Source organism: Stegastes partitus, unplaced genomic scaffold, assembly GCF_000690725.1.
Source record: "Stegastes partitus isolate 25-593 unplaced genomic scaffold, Stegastes_partitus-1.0.2 Scaffold513, whole genome shotgun sequence".
Taxonomy (NCBI): Eukaryota; Metazoa; Chordata; class Actinopteri; family Pomacentridae; genus Stegastes; species Stegastes partitus.
In genome coordinates, this window is record NW_007578244.1 from 283274 (window position 1) to 305411 (window position 22138).

General features: G+C 40.4%; 1 protein-coding gene across 1 annotated transcript in view; it reads left to right on the top strand.

Moving 5' to 3' along the window:
* Nucleotides 1-1708: 1708 nt before the first annotated feature.
* Nucleotides 1709-22138, top strand: part of yes1 (YES proto-oncogene 1, Src family tyrosine kinase) — a 32082-nt gene continuing 11652 nt past the window's right edge. Inside the window, exons 1-7 of the mRNA XM_008287687.1 lie at nucleotides 1709-2069; nucleotides 12298-12588; nucleotides 14313-14412; nucleotides 16999-17097; nucleotides 18135-18238; nucleotides 19521-19670; nucleotides 21327-21482. Coding sequence (XP_008285909.1) covers nucleotides 12306-12588; nucleotides 14313-14412; nucleotides 16999-17097; nucleotides 18135-18238; nucleotides 19521-19670; nucleotides 21327-21482 — 892 coding nt within the window. The 5' untranslated portion in view covers nucleotides 1709-2069; nucleotides 12298-12305. The remainder of the gene's footprint in view (nucleotides 2070-12297; nucleotides 12589-14312; nucleotides 14413-16998; nucleotides 17098-18134; nucleotides 18239-19520; nucleotides 19671-21326; nucleotides 21483-22138) is intronic.

A 22138-nucleotide genomic window follows, 5' to 3' on the forward strand; every position in this document is an offset into this window, starting at 1 on the left:
CAGTGTGAGCCTTAATATGTAAAGGGAAAGATGTGGTGTTGTTTATATTGATGTGCCTACCTGTTATTTAGAGATGTCATGCTGGATGTCCGGATCCTTATACAGATGTGAAAATTTAATCTGAGAGGTGGTGATGTAAAGTTTTATCAAACTGAGTCCATTCTTTTTAACATAGGTGAATGAATATTTGTTGCTCCAACAGAATGAACGTCATGAAACAACCGAGTATGACAGTATAGTAAATGATAATGTGCAGATGGAGAGTGGCTTCATAGACCAGAAAACACAAGTCACCAATTAGTCCCTGATCTGAGACACATAAAGAGTTGATGAGGTTGTTGATGCTGTTTGTAGGATGCCATCTCACTCGTCCTGTAGACGAAGTTGGCGGACATTCTGGGAGGACAGGATCACGTTGTCGGACATCCAGAGCTGGATGAAGTGATTTCTTAGAAGACAAAAGGTGGAGTTCTGGACACTAACTGGCAAACAGCAGCCAGTATTTCAGCAGCCTGCTCATCTTTCTCTTGTCATTTGTGACTTGACTCAACGTAATCTAAGTAAAGCTGCATTTTAAGGCAGCCTTTAATAGTCACTGGCCAAAGGAGTGTCTGTGTACTAGTCACTGTCTGATCATTGTCTTTTAAAGCCACACCTGACCAGACTGTGGATTAACTCAAAGGGTGAGAATTTGTTAACATTTGAACAGAGTTTGGTGCTCCATTGGTTAATTATTTTCTAACTGTAACAACAGAGAACTTTTTCTCTATGTCAGAAAAGTAGACCATTTACATGCTGTGTTCATATTTTAGTCTATCTTCTGGCGCATTACACACCAAATAATAAACTGAATGTAATATAAGTACACTCAAAAAAATAAAGGTGCCAACTGCAACCAACTCTTCTCAATGATGCCAAAGAAGAACTTTGTTTAATTCCACAAAGAACCAGCTAAGACTCAAGACTGTTCACTACATCCTGAATTATGCCTCTGTCATGTGTTCCTGCTTACTGTTTTATTCTGTCAGTTCTCTGTTGTGCTTATTATTGTAGAACAATCATTTAAATCAGTCAATTCTAACAATAAGATATGATAAGATACAAGTTTGTTATTCCTGAAGGAAATTCTCGTGCCAGATATTACTCTGAAAAACAAATAAAGAAATGCAGTGCCTGAAAAAGTAGAACTCAGTAGGTATTAGTAGTATGATACATTGCTGAAATAAAATAATTAAGCTAAAATAAGAGAGTTGAAAAGTAAAAACGAATCCTGGCAATTATATTGAGGTACTTAGTATAATAACACATGATAATGAAATATTACACCTGAAAAATTAGATGAAAATGAAATATATTACATTGATTGACAATGTTGTACATAAAAGTGAAATGTTGCGCATGCTATCACACATGAAACTGAAATATTTCACCTGAGAAATGAAAATATGAAATATTGCACATGAAATACTACACTAGTATTGCACAATTTATTATTAAGCAATCTTGCAAATCTTTATATAAGTTCAAACTGTCTTTGGATGAAATCCTCACAGATGGAATGTCAGTCATATGTACATAGTTTTGGGATTAATGAATAAACAACACTGTAACAGGACAAAAAGTGTCAGTGCTGCTGCTTTGATGGGTGTTTAAAGAAGGAAAGCAGGATGTCCGAGTCTAATGCGAGCCCCTGAACGCAGCATGATTCCTCCTTTGGCCTCGTCGGCTCCTCGGTCCCAGTCCGGCTATTGTTGTGTGTGTTTCGGGGCAACCCTGACCTATCAGCGGCCGCTCATTTGTGATATTTGAACTGTTTCTCCGCCATATTCGGGCTGTGGAGGAGCAGGAGAACCCCAGCGGAGGACGGAGAGCGGCTCAACTAGTCCGTCGGTATGGGACGGACGGAGCACTGATTCCACGTTACACGCTGCTGCTGCTGCTGCTGCTGTCGGCTCCTTCACTGCGCTGCTTTGTCGACGGGAAATTAAAAACGTGAGGGGGAAGAAAAAAAAGAACCCACCACAGGACGCATGTAGCCGAAGTACGACGCTGCTAAGGTCGCTTTAAAGGTAAGAAACGCTCGCTTGAAAAAGTCCCATGTATCGGTGGGAGCGGAGCGGCGGGGCCTGGTGGCGGAGGACACTTGGAGAAAGTTGAGGAAAGCAGCAGCAGAGTTTACTCGGTGTTTTTCTCGGGAACCAAAGTGTGTTTCATTGTTAAGGCCGACCCAGGACAACAGCTTTAGGGGGCTTTATGTTCTGGTTTCAGTCGACAACAATGAGGAAAGGTTCCCAACCCGTCCTGGAACAAAGCTCCAAGCTTTGCATTCACACTTTAAACCATCAAACAATAACAAAGCAAAAACACGTTGTTTTTTAAAATTATTATTTGTAAAGCTATCTTCAAATTAATGTTACTTCCACATAATAAAAGTTGAACCTCCTCCCCCTTGTCCTCCCTGCCTCACCCAGCCTCTCTGGTCTCACCCACCGTCAGCTGCTGCAGGCCTCAGCTGGAGCAGGCCTTTAATGCAAAACACTGCAAAATGACAACGTGTAATTTAACCTTCTTTTTTTTTTTTTTGCTATAGTTTCCAGCTCTGCTCTTGCATGCATCTACTATAATAGTGCAACTCCACTGTCCACATTTACACACTCCATTAATTTGTATGGATGAAGGTGTAAAAGACACACATGCTGCTGCTGCTGCAGGGTTGTGTGTTGGTGTCCTTGTATTTAGTGACTGCATGAGTCTGTCGGGTTGCTTATATACTCCGGTGCCACTGTAATCCTCCTCCACCGTAATCCCTCTGTTAGTACAACCCCAGTTGGCTGGACAGTTGTGTCTCCTTCACACACACACACACACACACATGGACACACACATACGCAGCTGGAGTGCAGAGGGCTGCTGGCAGAGGATTGAGAAGAGCTAACAGGTGGTGCTGGCCGGGGTTCAGGGACTTGAATTTAACGGGAGGCATGGAGGATCTTCGCATACCCCTCGAGTGTCCTCACGGCACCAATGAGGCTTATTATTATTATTATAGTTCGCTGGGTGGAAGCTTCCAGTCTCGTGTGCTACGAATGAAAAGGCCGGAGTTGAAACACTGACATGTTGGCAAACTGAACACATGTTTGGATTTTGCTGATCACATTTCAGATCTCCATGCTCAGCAGTGTAGGCACAGGGAACAAGAGGAGCTCTTCTCTTTTTTTATAGCTTGAAGATGGCCCTTTCTCTCTCCCAGCCTCGCTCCGGCCTTTGACAGGCACAGCAGGTGGCCTCAATGGCATGAATGGATTCGGAAGGAAGTTCCTCTCTCTCTCCCCCCCACAAGCCCCCTGCACTCGTTGTGATTGGCAGAGATGGCAGGCTGCCCTGAAGATAAGTCCGAGCTGTGCCTCAGAGAGTGTGCCAGGCCGATTACTGCGTTATGCTTCAGCAGTGGTTTGCCGCCTCCGGTACCTTCTCATCTTTCTGTGATTGTGGCCACTGTTGCTTTGCAAGTCGGTGAACTCCGCTTATAGGCTTATGCGCTGGATTTATCTTTAATAGCTGGAGCAGGTTAGATGCAGACTGTGTGTGCTGCTGTTTGCCCAAACCATGTCAGAAACATTCCAAACAAAGTAGTATTGCAGATTCTCAATGGCAACCCAGCGGTCTGTGTTGTAGTGCTGAAAGTGGAAAACAAATCAGCAACACTGCAGAGATCGATAAAACTGCTTTGGGAATTTAACAAGTTAAAATGTCAAACGTTCGCTGGTTTCACTTTCTCAGACCGGATGAATTGCTGCTTAGTTCTGGAACTGGAGACTCCAAACATTTGTTATTTGAGTAGTTTAAAAAAACAACATTTTTTTTCAGTACCTATTCTGGCATCTACAGTATAAACATGTTTTTACACACAACATTAAAACCAGTGACAGGTCCAGAAATGGGTACTGTGATATGGGCAACCGCACCTGGCGACTGATAACAATCACATGGCTGTCTGTGTCAGTCTTTCCAAAAGTCTCTGTTTCCACCCATCCTGGCTAAAATGCAACCTCTGAGTTTTCAAACTTTCAAGCAGCAGTTTAGGGATCTAAAATGCTGGAATAGTGTGGATTTTAAAAATATATATAACAATAGTCCCATCTGCGCATGTCTACGCCACAGGGGTGGTGGTGTGCATGTGTGGAACAGAATCATACAAGTGGATGTGGAGTGAACGCGTTGAATAATGACATCTGGAACTCTGGGAGTTTAATCAAAGCTACATATCAAGATATCCCGATGAGTTAATAAGTCTTTCAATCCAAAAACCACAAAGTAAACAGAAGAAATGGGTGCAATCAACTAGAAATATATATCAGTATGTATGGTGGCTATAAGAAGTCCTCACACTCCTTGGATGTTTTTACATCTTATTAATTGTTGTACCAAAAAAACTAAAACTATTTTCTGTCAAAGTAAAAGCAGATTTCAACAAAGTAATGTCAAAGAATGGAAAAAAAACTAAATGTAAAATAGGCCATTGTGGAAGTATAACATGTTAAAAAGCAATAAAAGGGAAAATCCTTAGAGGGGTCAATACTTTTTGTAGTTTTCCATGTTTTACCGACCAAACACTTTACTGAATGTCATCACATTTTGTGTGTGAATATTTTTTTTAATGAATTCTTTTAGCGAAGCATAAGCCAGGTATGGAGCAAGTGGTATTGTTTGTATTTGGGGTCCGAGTCCTCCATATTGGCATCATGCTGCATCCTGAGTGGTCGAACTCAAGCCAATAGGCAGCTGTCTTTTCATGCAGGAACATCTGAGCACGCCCATTTTCCTTCTTCATCCTTACATGAAAGAGTTTTCATTTGCCAGATGTTGACTTTTAAAGACAAACTTAACAAACCTTAACAAAATCAGTAGTAAACCATCATGAATGTTTCATACTCATCTCCATTCACACAAAGTTTTACTCCTAGGAAAACAAAACAAAACAAAACTCAGTTTGTGTGTCTGTTTGGACAGTTTATGTCCTTAGTGGCTGCAGTGGTTACACAAGTCAGCAGCCCAGGAGTCAAAGGGCCCCTCCAGAGTTAAATCTTATCTGATTCGTCACAGCGGTAAGCAGAGTTATTAGCTGTGTCATGCATCATCTCGCTGAGTGCTTTACACACATCCCATTTATACTGTCAGAGCTACACCCAGCCATTCCTATGAGCAGATACCGAGAATTTGTGTGATTAGCCACCATTAAAGCTTGACAAAATGTCGTACATGAACACTGTGTTGGCTTTTCTTTTTAGGTCCATATCTGTCATTCTGTCAGTATAGTTTGAATTTGACATGACATTTACTGGGACATTTTCTAAGCTTCCCACTGATTGTCTCTGGTTACTATATTCCCCTTCTTGGTTCACCCATGTTGTTCTGCACATCTTGTTCTAATAGGGCTTGTCCACTCTCCGTACTTCACTGTAAAGCTCTTTATTACAGTGACTCTATTCCGGGCTATGCAGACACACTGGAGTCTTCTGAGGTAGTCTGTTGACTCTTCCCAGTATAGGAAGTGTGAGGCGAACAGCTTGGACTGACAACATGTAGTGCTGGAATTTTGCTCTCCTGAATGTTGCTGCATGACCGCTACAGAAAAAGCTTCCCGCCCGTAGCGCTGCAGCATTGTTGTGCTGGGCCCTGTGGGAAGCAGCAGCCTGTGTCTCCTTAATCTGACACGGCATCACTGGCAGTCTGGCACACAGCCTCACATGTCACATGTCCTTGGAAGGGGTCTCGCTCCAGCATTTGTTTGAACACATACCAGTGTCTTTTGTGTGCTCTTGAACAAGATGCCTGGCAATTAAGTTAGTCATAAATGTGTGGAATAGTCGATGCACTGCCTGTTTTAATCTTTAAAATATGTCTGCAAGCTGCAACAATTGCCTACTTCATAATCGACTATGACATTAATTTTCTCAAATTATCTTTTCATTGTTCAGGTCTGTAAGATATCTGAAAAGTCCAAAAGCAATGCCCTTTTTAAGAAATATATCAAACTATTAAACAAACTAAAAAATATAGAAATAATTGTTACTTTTGCTCTGTTCTGTACTAAATAAACATGTTCCCATATGTCTGGAGAATATAATTTCTATGTCCAGGCATATTTGTAGAACCACAATGCAGAACATTTTTGCTTTTATTAAAAAAATTGCAGTTCCTGCAATTTTGATATTGTGCTTGTTTGCAATTTCAATAATATTGCAGTTAAATGTTCATGGATATGTGGCTCTAGTTTAAATTTAGAATATTTTGGCACTGGGGGAATCATTTATGGGTTGAGAAGATCCTCCTATTTCTTAACCTTAATAGGTCAATTATAAACCCAGTGGATTATTAGAAGACTGTCTCACTGCATCACAGAGAAGACGCTCAGCTCATTAAACATCAGTGTTGTAAAGATACATGGTTTTCATGGGACAACAGCAAAATGGAACAGTGCCATCTCCAGAAGTGCATTTAAGTCAGATCCATGACCCACATCCCTGTATGAGCTGGAGGCACTATTTACTGAGCTCCCTTGGAGCCACCAGAAGAATGGCACATTTCTTTCAGCTAATCTCATTGTGTTTGTAACAGCCTCATTTAGGAAGCCATCAGAGGGAACGTACAATAATCTGCCTGTAAAGTGACTCGCTGTGAAGTCGGTTCTTGCTGTCATCAGTTCTGGTGGATTTGTCACATTCTAAAAAACACTGGCGGTACTCTTTGTCTTTGCCACAAACATTATCATACTTTTCTTCACATAACTCCATATGATGTATAGTAGAATGATCTTATTTATGGTGCTGTAATGACTAAACCGTCTCTTCACAACAGCTGTGACTGTAAATTTATGTCTGTATATGGAGCCATGTGGCTGTTTTGAATATTTAATTGGAGCACTTTATTTGATTGATTGCTGGGCTTTCGGGCTCCTCTGTAAGAACAATGTGTCTCTGCCCCAATTAGCATTTGTGCTGCTCGGTGTTGTATGCATGTGTATGGGATGGTGCAGTCGGTGGGATTGTGAGGGAGATGTGCTCTGTGGAGGAGCACCACAAGATACTCTCTTTGAACATAACAAAAGGTAGATGGGAGTGACAAAAGAGGAAACCGAAAGCCTTTCTTCTTTCTGTGGTGCTTAACAGGGAGAGGGAGAGGTGAGCTTTACTCTTTTTTTTCTCAGAGCACATTTCCCAGTTGGAGAATAGCAACCTGGGCAGGAATGGTTTTCCCCAGAAGAACTTGGATTGAGCTACTTCATAATAAGAAACAGATAGGTAATAAAGATGACTATTGGGATGGACAGAAGATAAGTGTCATTCCTAATCCTTTAACACTTTCCTTATGTCCTAATGACGTCCTTACAGAATGAGCTGCTGGATCTTTTTGACATGATGCCTCCACATTAACGTTAGATTTTGCTCCAGGCCACTTCTGGGGACGCAAAGTGAAACCTGTGGCCGTTGAACCAGTTTGACACATCAGATCATGTGGGTTCGCTCAAGCTTGTGATCTGTTTATGGCCTTTTTAGGAGTTGGGAGCTGGTATAAATAGCAAAGGCTGCCAATCATTAAAGAGCAGGGAGTTGATAACTTACTGTTGGGAAAAATCAAGAGTCTCCTGAACAACAAGTAAATATACTGACTAAATGTTTTAATCCAAACTGAGTGAAAGTGCTTTGATCTTCATCCTTCCAGCTGTTTTTAACTGATAATTTCAACCTAAAGCAGTGATTTCACCTACATTTATTAGAATTCTCAGTCAGATCAGCGTCAGTAGAGAGAGTCTTTGTACCTTTCATAGACATATGAACTTCTGAGACAGAACAGAGGAATGAACCATCAGTGTCCTCTTCAGGCTGCTGTCTCTGGCTTCTTTGCAGTCAGCTGTTGGTTTGTTGTAGCGTTAGTATTAAGGTTGGGCAAGAGTTTTGAACACATGTTGGGGGGTGAGGTCAGACATGGTGGTCGTGCTGGTTTCTGCTCTGATGTCAGTGGCTTCTATTATTATATGGGTTTCAGAGGTTTATTCATGTTTGTTTTTTTATGTTTTGCCTACATAGAGTGTAATGAAAGAAACAGCAGGTAGTTCAAATTACTGAAGCAAGGCTGCAACTAACAGTTATTTTATGGTGAATCAATCAGACAGTTTATATTTTCACTTGGTCGCTGCGTCTGTAAAATGTGTGGATGTACATAATCCCCCAAATAATGAGTTTGTTGTCACATAAGACAAAACAAACCATTTGTTGCAGTTGAGCAGCTGTAACTGAGAATTGTTTGATGCATTTTGTTAGGAACTTCTGTTAATTAGCTCCTTAAAAGATGTGATTTTGCGTCTTTTTATTGATGGACTAACTGATTAATCAACAGATTATCAAGCTGCTTCCTACTTGAGATGGTGTTAAATGTATTTTTTGTTTGTAAAAGCCTAAAAAACTTTGGTATGTTACTTTGAAGGAAAACTCTGTTGTCATTTCAGTGCTTGTTTATGGTGTTGGTGTAAATGAGTCCTTTTTGATGCTCGGACTTGTTCTGACCAACTGTCTGTCCCTCATGGTGATATGACACCTGAATGTTTACCCAAATAGAGTAGTGTTTTTTTTTTCTAGTGAATTATCTGGAAATGGATGTTGCTGATTCTGAGGGGATCAGGTCGGGACTTGTTTTCAGATTTGCTCCATTTAATATGAAATAAGCCAGCTTGGTAAGGAATTGTTGGACTTGTGTTTCATGCTTCATTGACGAACACTGACCTATTGTTTTACGTCAGTATTGCACCCTGTAGATAAGGATAGAACTCAAGACGGGTCATCAATCTGTAGAAATAGAATTTTATACTGACGACATATTATCAGCAACCACAGCGGCTTCAGTTTTTCAAAACTGCCGACATGTTTCATTGCATACTGACCAACTTTATTGAACTGGCAGGACAAGTAGTGCTGCCATGCCCACACAGCTCGCATGCTGTTGTCACCTGCTGTTAGTGGTTGTGTCGTGCTGTGGAGGATGTCTGGACTCAGAAAAGGCCGTAATTTGTCTAATTAGCTGACCAATGTGCATGGTTTGGACTGATCGTTTGAATCTAACGGGTCTCTTTTAAGTACACTCTTTTTGAAAAAAACTCAAAATATTGCTTGTGGCACATTCAGCAAAAATAGCTTTTAAATTGGTCAAAATGTGAGTTAAATGCCAAAATACCGACGGGGAGGACTATGAGAGCAACCAAACAGAGAAAAAAACATGTCAGCATCTGAACTGAGATGACTGTTCACTATCATTTAACCATTACTGTACTGTGCTCCCTCCTTTGTTTTTCTTTACATTTCTCTGTCATTTACAATAATCTCCATCTTTCCATCGTTCATCCTGCTGATTGTTTCTGCTGTTTCAGCCTTGGCTTTCAATCCATGCTGTTTGTTCATTGTGAGAAAGTCAATAAACCATCCGTCTCATATACATAAATCCATATATTGATTGCTGGCCTTATTAGGTTTAGTTGGAGCCATTCACAAGCCAAGGCTATACTTTGTATAAAGACTAAATTAATTTTTGCATTTTTATCACACAGGGAGGTAATCTTGCTCAGTTGGACAGAACAAATTAAACATATTGTGTGTTTGGCCTGATGTCTGAGGTGTTTGTTGGTGCTGATGACCTTTAACTGGATTCCTCGTTGGCTCACGGGTCAGCAGACTCCTGTCATAGTGAGCAGAACAGTTTTGATTTACAGTAGATGTCATCTCACCAGTGCAGGACATGTGTTGTTGGTCATCAGGCTGTGTTGTCCTTAACATTCCTCACAGTCACTGTTTTTACAGTCTTTGCTTTCTGATACAGAGTGACGGTGAGCTACGCACAAGGAACAACGTGCAATCGCTGTGTTTACATCCACTCATTTGTAGAGAACAGCAGTCAGGGTGAGCAGTTTTGTGTCATCACTTGGTTGCATTTTTGTTACTTTACAGTAGATGACTAATACATTTTTTGTTAAGTATCAGCATCTTTTTAAAAATAAGAATAAAAACTCCCCACTGCGTCAGAAGCTTGTAGCAGCAAGATCCTCTGTCTCTCCTTGTCATCTCGGTGGCTCTCCGAGCCGGCATGCGTCGCTGCTAGAGCTCAAGTATAAATAACTTTATTCCACTTAAGTCACAGTAAGAGATTAAATGTTACCTGGAATCTGATGCTGTCTTCACAAGAAAGATGCAAGATCACAATACAACATTAAAAAAGAGGAATGAAACATGTTGAAACAGAAAAGTAACGACTGGATCAGTCGGTGTCATTTCACACAGAATTCAGGAAATGTGTTGCTGCACCATCTCAGACTTTGTTCAGAGTTTACTTATTTGTTCTTTGGGATTAAGTTCTGTGAAACATTTTGGCTGAATTTTGGGAAAATCGCATGTTTTCCTTACTAAGATGTACCACTCTGTGTTATTAAGATGTCTATAAATATACAGTAATGAGTGAACTGTGTTATTTGACCAACAGAAGTTTCCAGCCTTGATGGTAGTAGTTATTTGTGAAGTCCAGTGAATGTCACAGTCAATACATTTGAAATCTCCTAGTTAAACTTCAAAGCATATCATATAGTTCAGTATTCATTACAACAGAGAAAAGCTGAAAATATTTATAGCAAAGAAGCTAAAATAGCAAGTTTTTAAGTTTTGCATTTTAAAAAAAAGAAAAATAATGATTGCATTATCTAAATACTTGTCAATTGTTTTGCTGACAACCAATTAATTGATAAATTAACCACCCCTACAGCTCAAGCTCTGATCACCCATGTGATTAAAATCAAACATGACGGTACGGATAAAAGATGCAAAAAGACTTGAATATAATCCACACAAATAAAACCGATGTACAAAATATCAAGACATTTCTTCTACATAAAATAAAGAGTAACCCCACTAAGAAAAATATGTTTAGATGCATTAGTAGTTACTGTGAAGCTATAGCTGATAACCTTTTTATACACTTTGAGAGTTTTTATTTTATTTTGAGCTTTGACACTGTAGGTCACTGGAGCAGTTTAAGATGTCCTCTCCTGGATTCCACCTGAACAGCACACACCTCTGTTTTTCTGTTACAAATACCATTGTGACCTGTCACTGACACACACTTGAAACTAACATTTTACAAATGCCAGGGTATGAGTCACTGGACGTGGAGTAGTCATGGAGTGGAGCGTTCATCAGTTGTGCAGTGGCAGCTTGTTTTACTGAGGTAGACACAAACACACCAACAGAACACGCACAAATAATTGGAGAGGCCAAAGGTAAGAGAAAATGAGTAAACAGAGCAGGCTCTGTAGAGGAAGCTGTCAGCTCATGACAACACACACAAACTCATACGCCTAAACTGAATGCAGTTGTCTCATACTGGATGTTAGCAAGGCAGACTGCACCTGGATAGCAAGCTGGCATGCACTCATACGTACTACATCCAGGGCAGACATGTTGCATGTTATCACGACATACATATGGTGCATGAAACAAATGTCCAGTTTTCTCCTGTGGTGCATGTGAAGTTAGCACGCTTGTGTGGACAGACCGTGCGGTCTTAAATTTTGGGCAGCATGCAGACATCTGTGGACTTGGCCTGATGACAGAGTGCCCCATGTGGATCCTGTGAATTAAAACTCACATGAGCTCAAACGGACTTTTTCTTGTCTATTTATGTAAAGTAATTTACTCTTGGCCCTTAAAGTGCAGGAAGCACACACACCTACACACACTCATGCACACAAACAGGGTTTCATGTATCAGTAAGTTCAGGAAGAGCTTCAACTCCTCATGCCAAAGGGCTTTTTTCTCCTTTCAAATCAGTGTCAGTATAGTGTGATCACTGGGGAGGGTTAGCCGAGGGCTGCAGTAGTTTCGAGCTGTACTAGCTTGACAGACTTTTGTTGGGATGTGTGAAGTCATCTGAGGTCACTGGTTGGCTTGCAGTCTTTGGATAGTACTGTTATGCTAAAACTCTCCAAAATGCTGCAGGCTAGTCTGAACAGTATATTTGTTTCTCTCCAGTTGTGACGTTCAGCCTCACGACAAACCGTATTGTTGTTTTAATAGTTTTCAGTGCAAAATCAAATCCAGTTTTTCTGCCCATTGATAACTCGGTGTCATGTGTCTGTTGCTTTCACAGCGAGCACCTCATTGTTTCCCCACTCTGACAATAGAGATTACACAAGGCTCAATCAGTGCAAATGCAACCTCATCCTGTAATTTGATCCTCAAAGCTTCCTCTTCTTCCCTGCAGGCTTGACGATGGGTTGTGTCAGGAGTAAAGAGGATAAGGGCCCGGCGTCGAAGTACCGACCCGACAACTGCAATGCCACGCCGGTCAGTGCCCACCACGGTCACTACGGGCCCGACCCCACCCTGATGGGTCATTCACCTCCTATGAAGACGCACAACAACAGCTACAACAGTCATGCTGCGGGCCTCACGCCCTTTGGTGGGGCGTCTTCGACCATGACGCCCTTTGGTGGAGCCTCCACCTCCTTCACCTCAGTGGCTGTGAGCAGCCCCTTCCCCAGTGTCATCACAGGTCAGTATGGATTTCACCCACTGAAACTCCAAACCCAAAAACACCAAAATGACACCATTCATCAGAGCCAGAAATCGTTGAAAAGAACAACAAGGAGGACTCATCAGATTTTCAGTTCTCTAAGAAATCTTGAATTTATTTTTTGTGACTTCAAGGAAATGAACCAATCTCAACCTCAACCAACATATTTAATCGAAGTCACTTTATTCTACTTTTGTCAAAAATAATCCATGTGGAGAAACCAGATTATGTTAAAAACAAAAATCCCTGCTTTATGAAACAACTGTGAAGCCATCAGTGACTCAGCTGTGACCAACAGTCACTTGACCAAAATTAAGGGACTTTCTGGCTGAGCTGCAGGCGATGTTTACACAGTGCAGTTATTAAACACATTATAAATGTAAGTAGTAAAATTGTAGTAGTAGTTGTAGCCATGGTTGTGTTGTTTTTTATAAATTTACAAGACTTAATGTTGCAGTGGAAAAAAAATAAATAAAAAATGAGCCCACACCTATGAAGAACAAAAACCCCCCAAAACCTGCTGGGGGTTAATCGAACCAATAATGAAAGCTATAAATGTATTTAACTCTTTTACAAACTCAAATACAACCTAACATTTCTGAAACATTTTCCTCTGCCATGTTCTACCTTTTAGTTCTCTTGACATTATGTGTAAAACAGTGTACAGCTTTAGAACAAACTCGGAGGAACGTTTGTTATGCAGAGGATGTAATGAGCAGCAGATGTTATGCAAATTAGACATTTGAAACGAGTCGGTCAAAACATCAAGGATGAACAGAAACTCAAAATAGGTCTATATTATGGGAAGCAACGCAGCAGGCATGGCCTTTCCTGAGGCAAAGAAAAAACTAATTACATGAAGTGAATTCAGTGGCTTTAGTCGTGCACATTGAAAGTTTTCATTTCCGACAATAGTTTGACTTCAGATGACTTTATGATTAAGGATGTGTCGGTAATGAAAATGCCTTTTGGTGACATGAGGATCATCATGAACTAGATAGGTATATTATGCAGTATGTATAAATAACAAAGAATGATGTTTCCTCCCTAAGCACACACTGGTACACACTCATCCCTCAACCTCTTTCTCACTCTCTGAGGGAGGGAGGGAGTCTATCCTGGAGGCGTGCTGTAGCTCTAGTCCTGGCCTTTCATTTTCTTCACAAGATAAACATAGAGTCCTGTTGTCTCTCTGCTCTCGGTCACCTGTCAATTCCTTTCATTAGGTATAAAAGGTTAAATTACATCGGTTTGATTTCAGGTGATAGCACTGGGTTGGGGAACTGTGGAGGGATTTTCTGTCTCCCTGATGAGTTCTTTGAAATAAATCAAAAGTTGAGAGAGCTGGTTGTATTTTTAGAAAAGGCTCTGAGGCCCACGACATGGGCTATTTCAAAAGAAAATGTATATTTTTAACAAACAGTAGTTATGTGATATTAGCAATGTTGTTTATCTTTTAATTAAGACGGGATGAGACCATAAAAAGTACAAAAAAATTAAAAATATCAAAAAAAATTTATTCAAAATACTATTTTCAAAATAGTCATTTTGTTGTCTTCATTTGAAGATTGAATGCTTTGCTGCTGTTTCTTTTGTTGTACAACATTTCCACATAACAGCTTCATTTAAGGAATCAGCCAGCTTTCTGAAACCAACTGTCTGCAGTAGATGTACGCCTAATGCTCAGTGTCTCTTGCTTGTAGGAGGCGTAACGTTTTTTGTAGCGCTGTACGACTATGAAGCGAGGACATCAGATGATCTGTCATTCAAGAAAGGGGATCGCTTTCAGATTATCAACAACACGTGAGTACATTTGCTGTTTACATTGGCACACTGCTGTGAGGATATGTGTGCACATGATTTTGTGTGTGTGTGTGTGTGTGTGTGTAATCCCTCATTGTATTCAGGTCTGATATTAAGGCTGAGATCTGTCTGGGTTAATGGATTCCTCTAATGGACCATCTGTTTGGTTGCCATCGCTTTCATCCTGCCACAGATCATTCCTCTGGTTTAGGGATTCAGATTTGGGTTGCAGTGTTAAACATACACCTCATTTAGTAAAACTCCAACAATCCACAAAATGCGATACATGTATGTCTTAATATGATCTAACCCTCTAAACCCAAAGCACTTTCTACGGGTTTTTTACTCACCGGGACATTTTTCCTCACTGTAAACTCATTTTTCACTGCGATGTGAAGTCCTGAACTTTTATGGAAACAGCACAACCGTGGTAGAAACATCTCAAATATGTCTTCTGTTCAGTCTGACAAAGTTGCCATAAATAATACAACAGAGAAAGCGAAAGTGGAATTTCTTTAATTATTAGTTTTGCAAAAAAATGGCAAAACATTGAATCAACATGTACAACGTTTTGTGTCCACAGATGTTGCCAGTACTGAAAAAAATGCTACACTACATTCTATAGATGTTTTAATTCGCGTCCGTGCTTGTGATGTGTTCTGTGTAAACACAGCGTACAGTTTAGCCCAGTTCAGCCGACATGACTGCAGCTGAGTCACTAACAGCTGGACATGTGCCGAGGGGTGCATCGTTTATTGTATTTTACAGAGTCTGCTTAGTTGTACCTGTTTATTTTTGGCACATTTTAAAATGAGAAATGTAGAGTAAAGGTTTTGATGAAATACCGCAATTTTAAACCTAAATTTGGTTATGTTTCTAAAAGGAGCAGCTGATAAATTGTGAAATTTTGTAACAGCGGATTTGGAGGTTCGGAGGTTTCGATAACCTACTTATTATCAGTAGACTGATGCCTTAAGGTTTAACCTGATCCACATTATAAAATACTTGTGAAGTGTCTAAATTTACACAACTACACGTGCTTATCATTGTGCTGTTGAGTGAAATGACATTCAGCTGTTTTTTCTCTTCATTCTTTACTACCTGCTGCCACAGTCTCCTCTTTTCCCCTCGTGTGAAGGTGTGAAAACAGGCCGAGCTCCACAAATTCTGTTCTCATTCATCACTTGCACCGCCGCATCGTACTACTGTATGTTCAGATAGTTTTTTCAGTGATAAAAATGCCATCTGCTATCTGAGTAGAGGTGAAGAGGACAGATTTGTGAATGTTTTCAAAAGGCCACTAGACAGATTCTCATCCTCTCAGTTCCTCCTTTCTGAATTTAAGCTTTCACATCTGCTGTACACATACGAGGGACTGTGGCCACGTGCTTGGTTACTATAAATGTAGATTTGTATTTTCTTTCGCGTTTTGAAAAGTTAAAAAAGTTAAAAAAAATAAAATAAAAATAGTGCTGACCTTGTGTTTTTGAGAGCTTGAAACTTTGAAAACAACATTTTTGGGAATAGTTTAAAGTCGGTAATTTGTTTTTAAGCTCTTCCAGGCATGCATAGGTATTTAGCAATATGTTTTTCCAATGAATTTTCAAGTCCTTGACATTCATGGTGACTTCAACTAGTGTAATTTTAAATGGACTTTTTCTGGGCTTTTTCCATTTTCTTCTACACCTACTCTACAATATTTCAGAAGAGAATATTGTACTTTTTTGCGAAGTTACTTGTTCGCTAAAGTTACCAGATGCTGTCCGATGAAGATTTGAAAGTGAAAGTGAACTGTGTACCCTAGCCAGGTCGTGTTTATTGGTTTTATTTGCTTTACAGTTTCCGCTGAGCTCTGACCTGTGGGTACACGCTGCTGCTAATGTTGTTGTGCAGACATTTCCTTTGATAAAAGTAATCCACTGGGTGTTCAGTTCCTCAGATAATTAGGTGCATACAGACTCTTTTGTTCACTATTGCAGCCACCAGCAGAACATTTGCTGTGTTTTGTTTTACAGTTAGCAGAAGCAGCTTTAAAAAGTGAATAAACCTTGTGGGCTGAGTGCCGGCTGCTCATTTTGATCAGCTCAACTGGAGGAAGTGGGCAGTGAGGAGGTAGAATTACACAAGTTTTTAACTTCAAGGCTGCTGGTTATTGGAGAAAGTGGATACAATTCTTACTGGCTTGTAAAGCTGACAGGCATCTTCCACAGCTTTTGTTCTTTCACCACCAAATTTCTAAAACATACAAAACCACAATGAAAAGGGTTTTTATCCATATGGGATTCATGTCATGCTATTTATGATGTTAGATAAAGTATGAAAGTACTTAGCTTTGATAGTTTACCAACATTTTGCCTTGTGATGTTGGTAGTCTCTCTTGCATAAAGGATGACATGGCTCAACTCCACCCCCAGTGTGATGACTTAAATTCCTGACGTGGTTAGATGACGCGTTATACAACCTTGTACCTTTTATCTTTTTTAACTTTTGTGCCGGCAGTCTACATTTTAGTGTGGGTGGATTTTTCAGTCATGCTCTTGAGTCTGCATTATATGCTTCTGATTTCTAATTTACTTCTCTCTTCAGCGAAGGCGACTGGTGGGAGGCCCGCTCCATCAACACTGGCCAGAAAGGTTACATCCCCAGTAACTACGTGGCTCCAGCCGACTCCATACAGGCTGAAGAGTGAGCATTCAAGTCATTGTCTTCCCGAACATAGCGTCTATCCCCATCGTCCCCTAACCTTTGTGTTTCTTCTTTCATGTTTATTGTCTCCCTCCCATTATTTTTCTGTTTTATCACTCTGCTCAGTTAGTTGTCCTCTGAGTAAGACAAAGTGACGCTGCTAGACGGACACACATTGTGAGTAAGCCATCATGTACACAGGGCAGAGAGTAGAAACAATGGAGCCCTGTATTGTTGCAGAGAGCCGGTGGCGTTCTCAGTGCTGTTTATCCAGTGTGACAGAAACATGGAGGGACTGTGCTGCTTTTACACTGTTCTGGCCTGGTTTCGCTCTGGCCGACAGCCATTTTTACTCATGCTGGATGTTTAAGCGATGCATCAAAAGTAAAAACACAGGATAAACCAGCCTGTTAACTCTGCCTTTAGTCTAAAAAGGTGCGTACTGTTATTGACAGTTTGCAGGGTTTTTGGTTCCCTGTCAAATTAGTCTGCAAAAAAATAAGCCCGCGAGGGGAGACAATTGATCTAGTTTTTATCGTGTCTGAACTTGTTGGCATTTCTTGAAACAGACAGTGTGCTTTTTTAGTAAGTATAGGAGTTAAGTTTGTTTACAGCTGGGAGCTAATGCTTTACTTATTCATAGTGACGAATATTTTTTGTGGAACTTTCATATCTAATGGAACAAGCCAAAGACATACTGCCTGGAGCAAAGTTAATAATAAGATAAGTGGAATAGGCTATTTATTATTTTGACTTAAATTAGATGTAACCATATTTAGTTGCCTCTGTCTGACTTTAAACATAACCACATAAGAGCCATGTAGAAATGCCTGATGTTAAATGTCAGCTAACATCAAACATACCTACATTTCCAGATGTTTAACTTCCCAGTATTATAAAGGGATATGCAGAATTCCCAGATGTCCAACATCTAAATATCACATCACCAGATGATAAGAAAGTCCTACTTCCCCTGCAGTATATCACATTGAGAGCTTCTACAGTGACTGACAATTGGATTTTCTCTCTTTCGGCAGATGGTACTTTGGTAAAATGGGCCGCAAAGATGCTGAGCGTCTCTTGTTGCTCCCAGGAAACCAACGTGGCACTTTCTTGGCACGAGAGAGTGAGACGACCAAAGGTGAGGCGATTTCTTAAATACATTTTTATTTATTTATTTTTTTAAATTGTCAGAAAAAATGTTTTTGATGTTTTCATACTTGTGAGGAATGCTGACCTGTTTCAGTTGGATCAAAGTTGCTGTATGTGTATTTACACTGAATAAACTTTTTTTTTTTGGTGCACTATTTCGTAGTAAAAAAAAAAAAAAGCTTGGTTTGATTTGAAACCTTCCAGCCATGACAATGTGAATGGCAATTTGTGTTAACTGGTTCGTCTTCCAATATCTCAATTATTGAATGGTTTGTCATTACATTTTGGTCAGGCAGTGGTGAATCCTACTGATTTTAGTGAGCTCCTGGCTTTTCTTCCAGTGCCATCATGGGGTTGAGACGTGGTTTTGAGCACAATGTCTGAAATGCAGTGTGGAGAGAGTGCATCGTGGCTCCACAAGTTGTAAAAGCCGACGATAATCTGTGTTTTCTATATGCTTCTCAGAAAATGTGTTGTTTATTAGCTGTGGTACCTGGCTGCAAGCAGAGAGCACTGAGGGGGTCTGGCTCGCAACAGGCCATTATGAAAAAGACTTCTGTGACACTTAATGACCTCCAGCCAGACCTCATGTGTTTAAGACAAACTGGGGTCATTGGGACAGCATTTCTGTATCCTAGTGGCAGAGCTGCCTTTGTGGCCCAGATCATGTGTCCATAGACTAAATTAGCAGTATAAGAACAGGACAAATGTACACTGTGCTCCATTTGTGCGAGATAATGCCGCCGAAAATTGATTTGGGAAAACAATTCAAAATTTGCATCCTTCCCACTCTGCTACAAATTGTCATCGACTGTAAAGACACCTGTGTGACAGCAGACATAAACCAAGGATCGGGCTTACATTTGTGCCAATAGCAGTCACTTAAATGATGCCTTGATCAACCCCCAGCCTAATCTCTGCCATCGGATCAGGAAATCACAACAGTGAATACGTCTTGCCATGACATTTGGCTCAATCTAGCAAACCTGTTCAGTTAAACAGTTAATATGACATTTGGTGTCAACAGGCCATCATTTTTATTATCCACTTCTATAGTTAATGACATACTTGCAGAACTAATGACTTTCCCATCAGACTAAGCAGTTAACAATCACATAGCTCAAGGCACTGCTGTGAAACAGTAGCCTACCGTTAGTGTGGCTGGAGACTCACAACAAGTCTTCGTTTGTCTGTTGTCATGTTAAACAGCACTTTAAACAGTTTGTTATACTTTAAAGCACATCTAACTTATTTTCTGTTGGATTTTAAAGGTGCCTACTCTCTGTCTATTCGGGACTGGGATGAGGTGAAAGGTGACAACGTCAAACACTACAAGATCCGCAAGCTGGACAACGGTGGTTATTACATCACCACACGAGCCCAATTTGAGACGCTACAGAAGCTGGTGAAACATTACACAGGTATGCAGCCCATCCACACATCTTCTTCTCATGGAGGTGGCATTTAGACAAATTGTTGTTTACAACTCGATGGCTCTTCCAGCTCAGATCCAGTTATGTCTTTCTTCAGGCTCATGTTGGAACAGTGGTGGTGAAATTTTGGACAAATGTGTTGTAATAGTAACTGGGCCAGTAGGGGAGGTTTGTGTTATTTTAGAAGGGGTTTTGCATTTCAAGTAGTCCCCGCTCACTACTCCTGTTTCATATGTGATATGCTCACAGTGGGAAATGTATTATTCAGCTGCAGATGTGTTGCTGGGATATCCACCGAATATGTATTAGAGTGGCTTTTCCCCTGTAGTGATTGTAGGACTGTTCCTGACATGGTCACAGCTCAGTAATCATGACAAAGTCCTGAAAAAGCAAAACCATGTGAGTCTAAAAACAGGCATGAATACAAAAAAAAAATGTTTTAAGCCTGCTACAGTCTGCGCAATATTGATAAGCAGGCAGCTGTTTCTAAAAATCCTCTTTGGTCTGTCACAAGAAAGTGTCTGCAAGTGTGTGAGCAGGAAAATCTGTTCATTGAAGTCTCTGAAAAGAATTCCGTGTAACTCCTACAAGCGGAATCCATAAACAAGAGGCTGTTCGTTACGTGACTCCAACATTTGATTTCTGTGCTCGTGTTGTTGACCCAGACATCCACATAACTCATGTTATTTCACTCACTGCTGTGCTTTTTATAAATGGTGACTGGTAGGAAATCTGGTTTAATCTGTAGGAAGAAGCCAGTAATACATGTGAAGCTGCTGTGTCTGAAAAGGCTGTTTTACAACAACATCTTTATCCTCGTGTCTAATTTGTGGAGGACACAATGAAAAATACATTGCTGTTTTATAAGATATGACTCTGAAAATCATGGGTCAACAGCTCTGTGCACAAATAAAAGTCCTACGTGAAAAATGCTATGTAAATAAATTATATTTTTAGAGTGGCAACAAAGTGTGGTTAAAGTAAAAGTACTGGTACTGTCCCACTCACTGATGTAGTAATATATATCCATCCATTATCTATACACTGCTTTATCCTTTGTCGTTAGGCGCTGGAGCCTAACCCAGCTGACATGTCATGAGATCACAAATGGAAGAGAAAGAAATTTCTGACACAAATCTGTTGTCAGTTTTTGGACTTTTCCTCTAATCTTACATTTTTGGTGACATCAAATCATTTCAACATTTACTGAAATGAAACTAAGTGAGAAGTTTAGAGGCGTAAATCACTATTTGGTGGACATGGTGCCAACTCAGACTGATGAATAGTGAGCCTGACTACGCACTGCTTTTTATAAGAGTTAAAAAAAAGGTTGAAACCCTTTGGTTTGGTCATTATAATGTGCTGTAGTGAAAGCTTGTTCTGTTGTCCATGATACAAAATTTTGTGGAGTGGAAGTATAAAGTAACATAAAATGGAAATACTCAAGTAAAGCAGAAGTACCTCAAAGTTGTACTCAAGTACAATACTTGATTAAATGTTCTGAGTTGATTTCTACCTCTGCTGGGTGAACATGTTTACCAGGCTGGCGGTGTGAATCAGTAGGCTGACTTCTACCAAGTTCCATCTCAAAGCTCATTGTTTTTCTGTTTTTTTCTCCCTCTGTGTTTCACCATATGCGTCCAGAACATGCGGATGGTCTGTGCTACCGGCTGACGACTGTGTGTCCCACAGTGAAGCCGCAGACTCAGGGACTAGCTAAGGACGCCTGGGAAATCCCTCGAGAGTCCCTCCGACTGGAGGTCAAACTGGGGCAGGGCTGCTTTGGAGAAGTTTGGATGGGTAAGAGACTACTAGTGGTGCACTGACACACACGACATATGTGTCGTTTTTGAATGCATCTTTGAACCACAGAGCCCGCTCCTTACAAACGCTTTTTTTTAAATGATGTTTTAAGTAGTGCATGGTCAGACTAGAAAGCGTCACTGCAAAATCCATTCACATGTCCTATAGAAATCAGTGGTGCTCGAAACAAGGTGGCACTGTGTGCACTATTCCTGCTGAGAGTTAGCTGATAAGATGGAAAACACTCCCATCGTGGCTGTTGTATATGGAGCTATAGATGGTAAACAGTGAGCTGCTCTTAGCATTATGTCTGGAAGCAGGGAGAAATAGCTACCTGACTGTGAAAATGCAATGTTGTGGTTTTACTGGGAATTACATGGAGCTACTTTCTCTTGCCCAGAGCGTCATCTCCCCAGTAGTACAACCACTTGTGGTTTTTACATTTCTTTATGTGTACAAATTATCTATTAGATTTAGAGGTATTGATGGGTGGAAGACAGCCTTCCAATAAAAATAGGTTGAGTTGTCCTTGATAACATGTCGATATGTTTTTTTTTTCATATGCTGGAAGATACATCATAAGCCAAATAAGCAGCCCACACCATGGCTTAGCATTTCCACCTTGAATCTACAATGGACTACTGAAACACAGA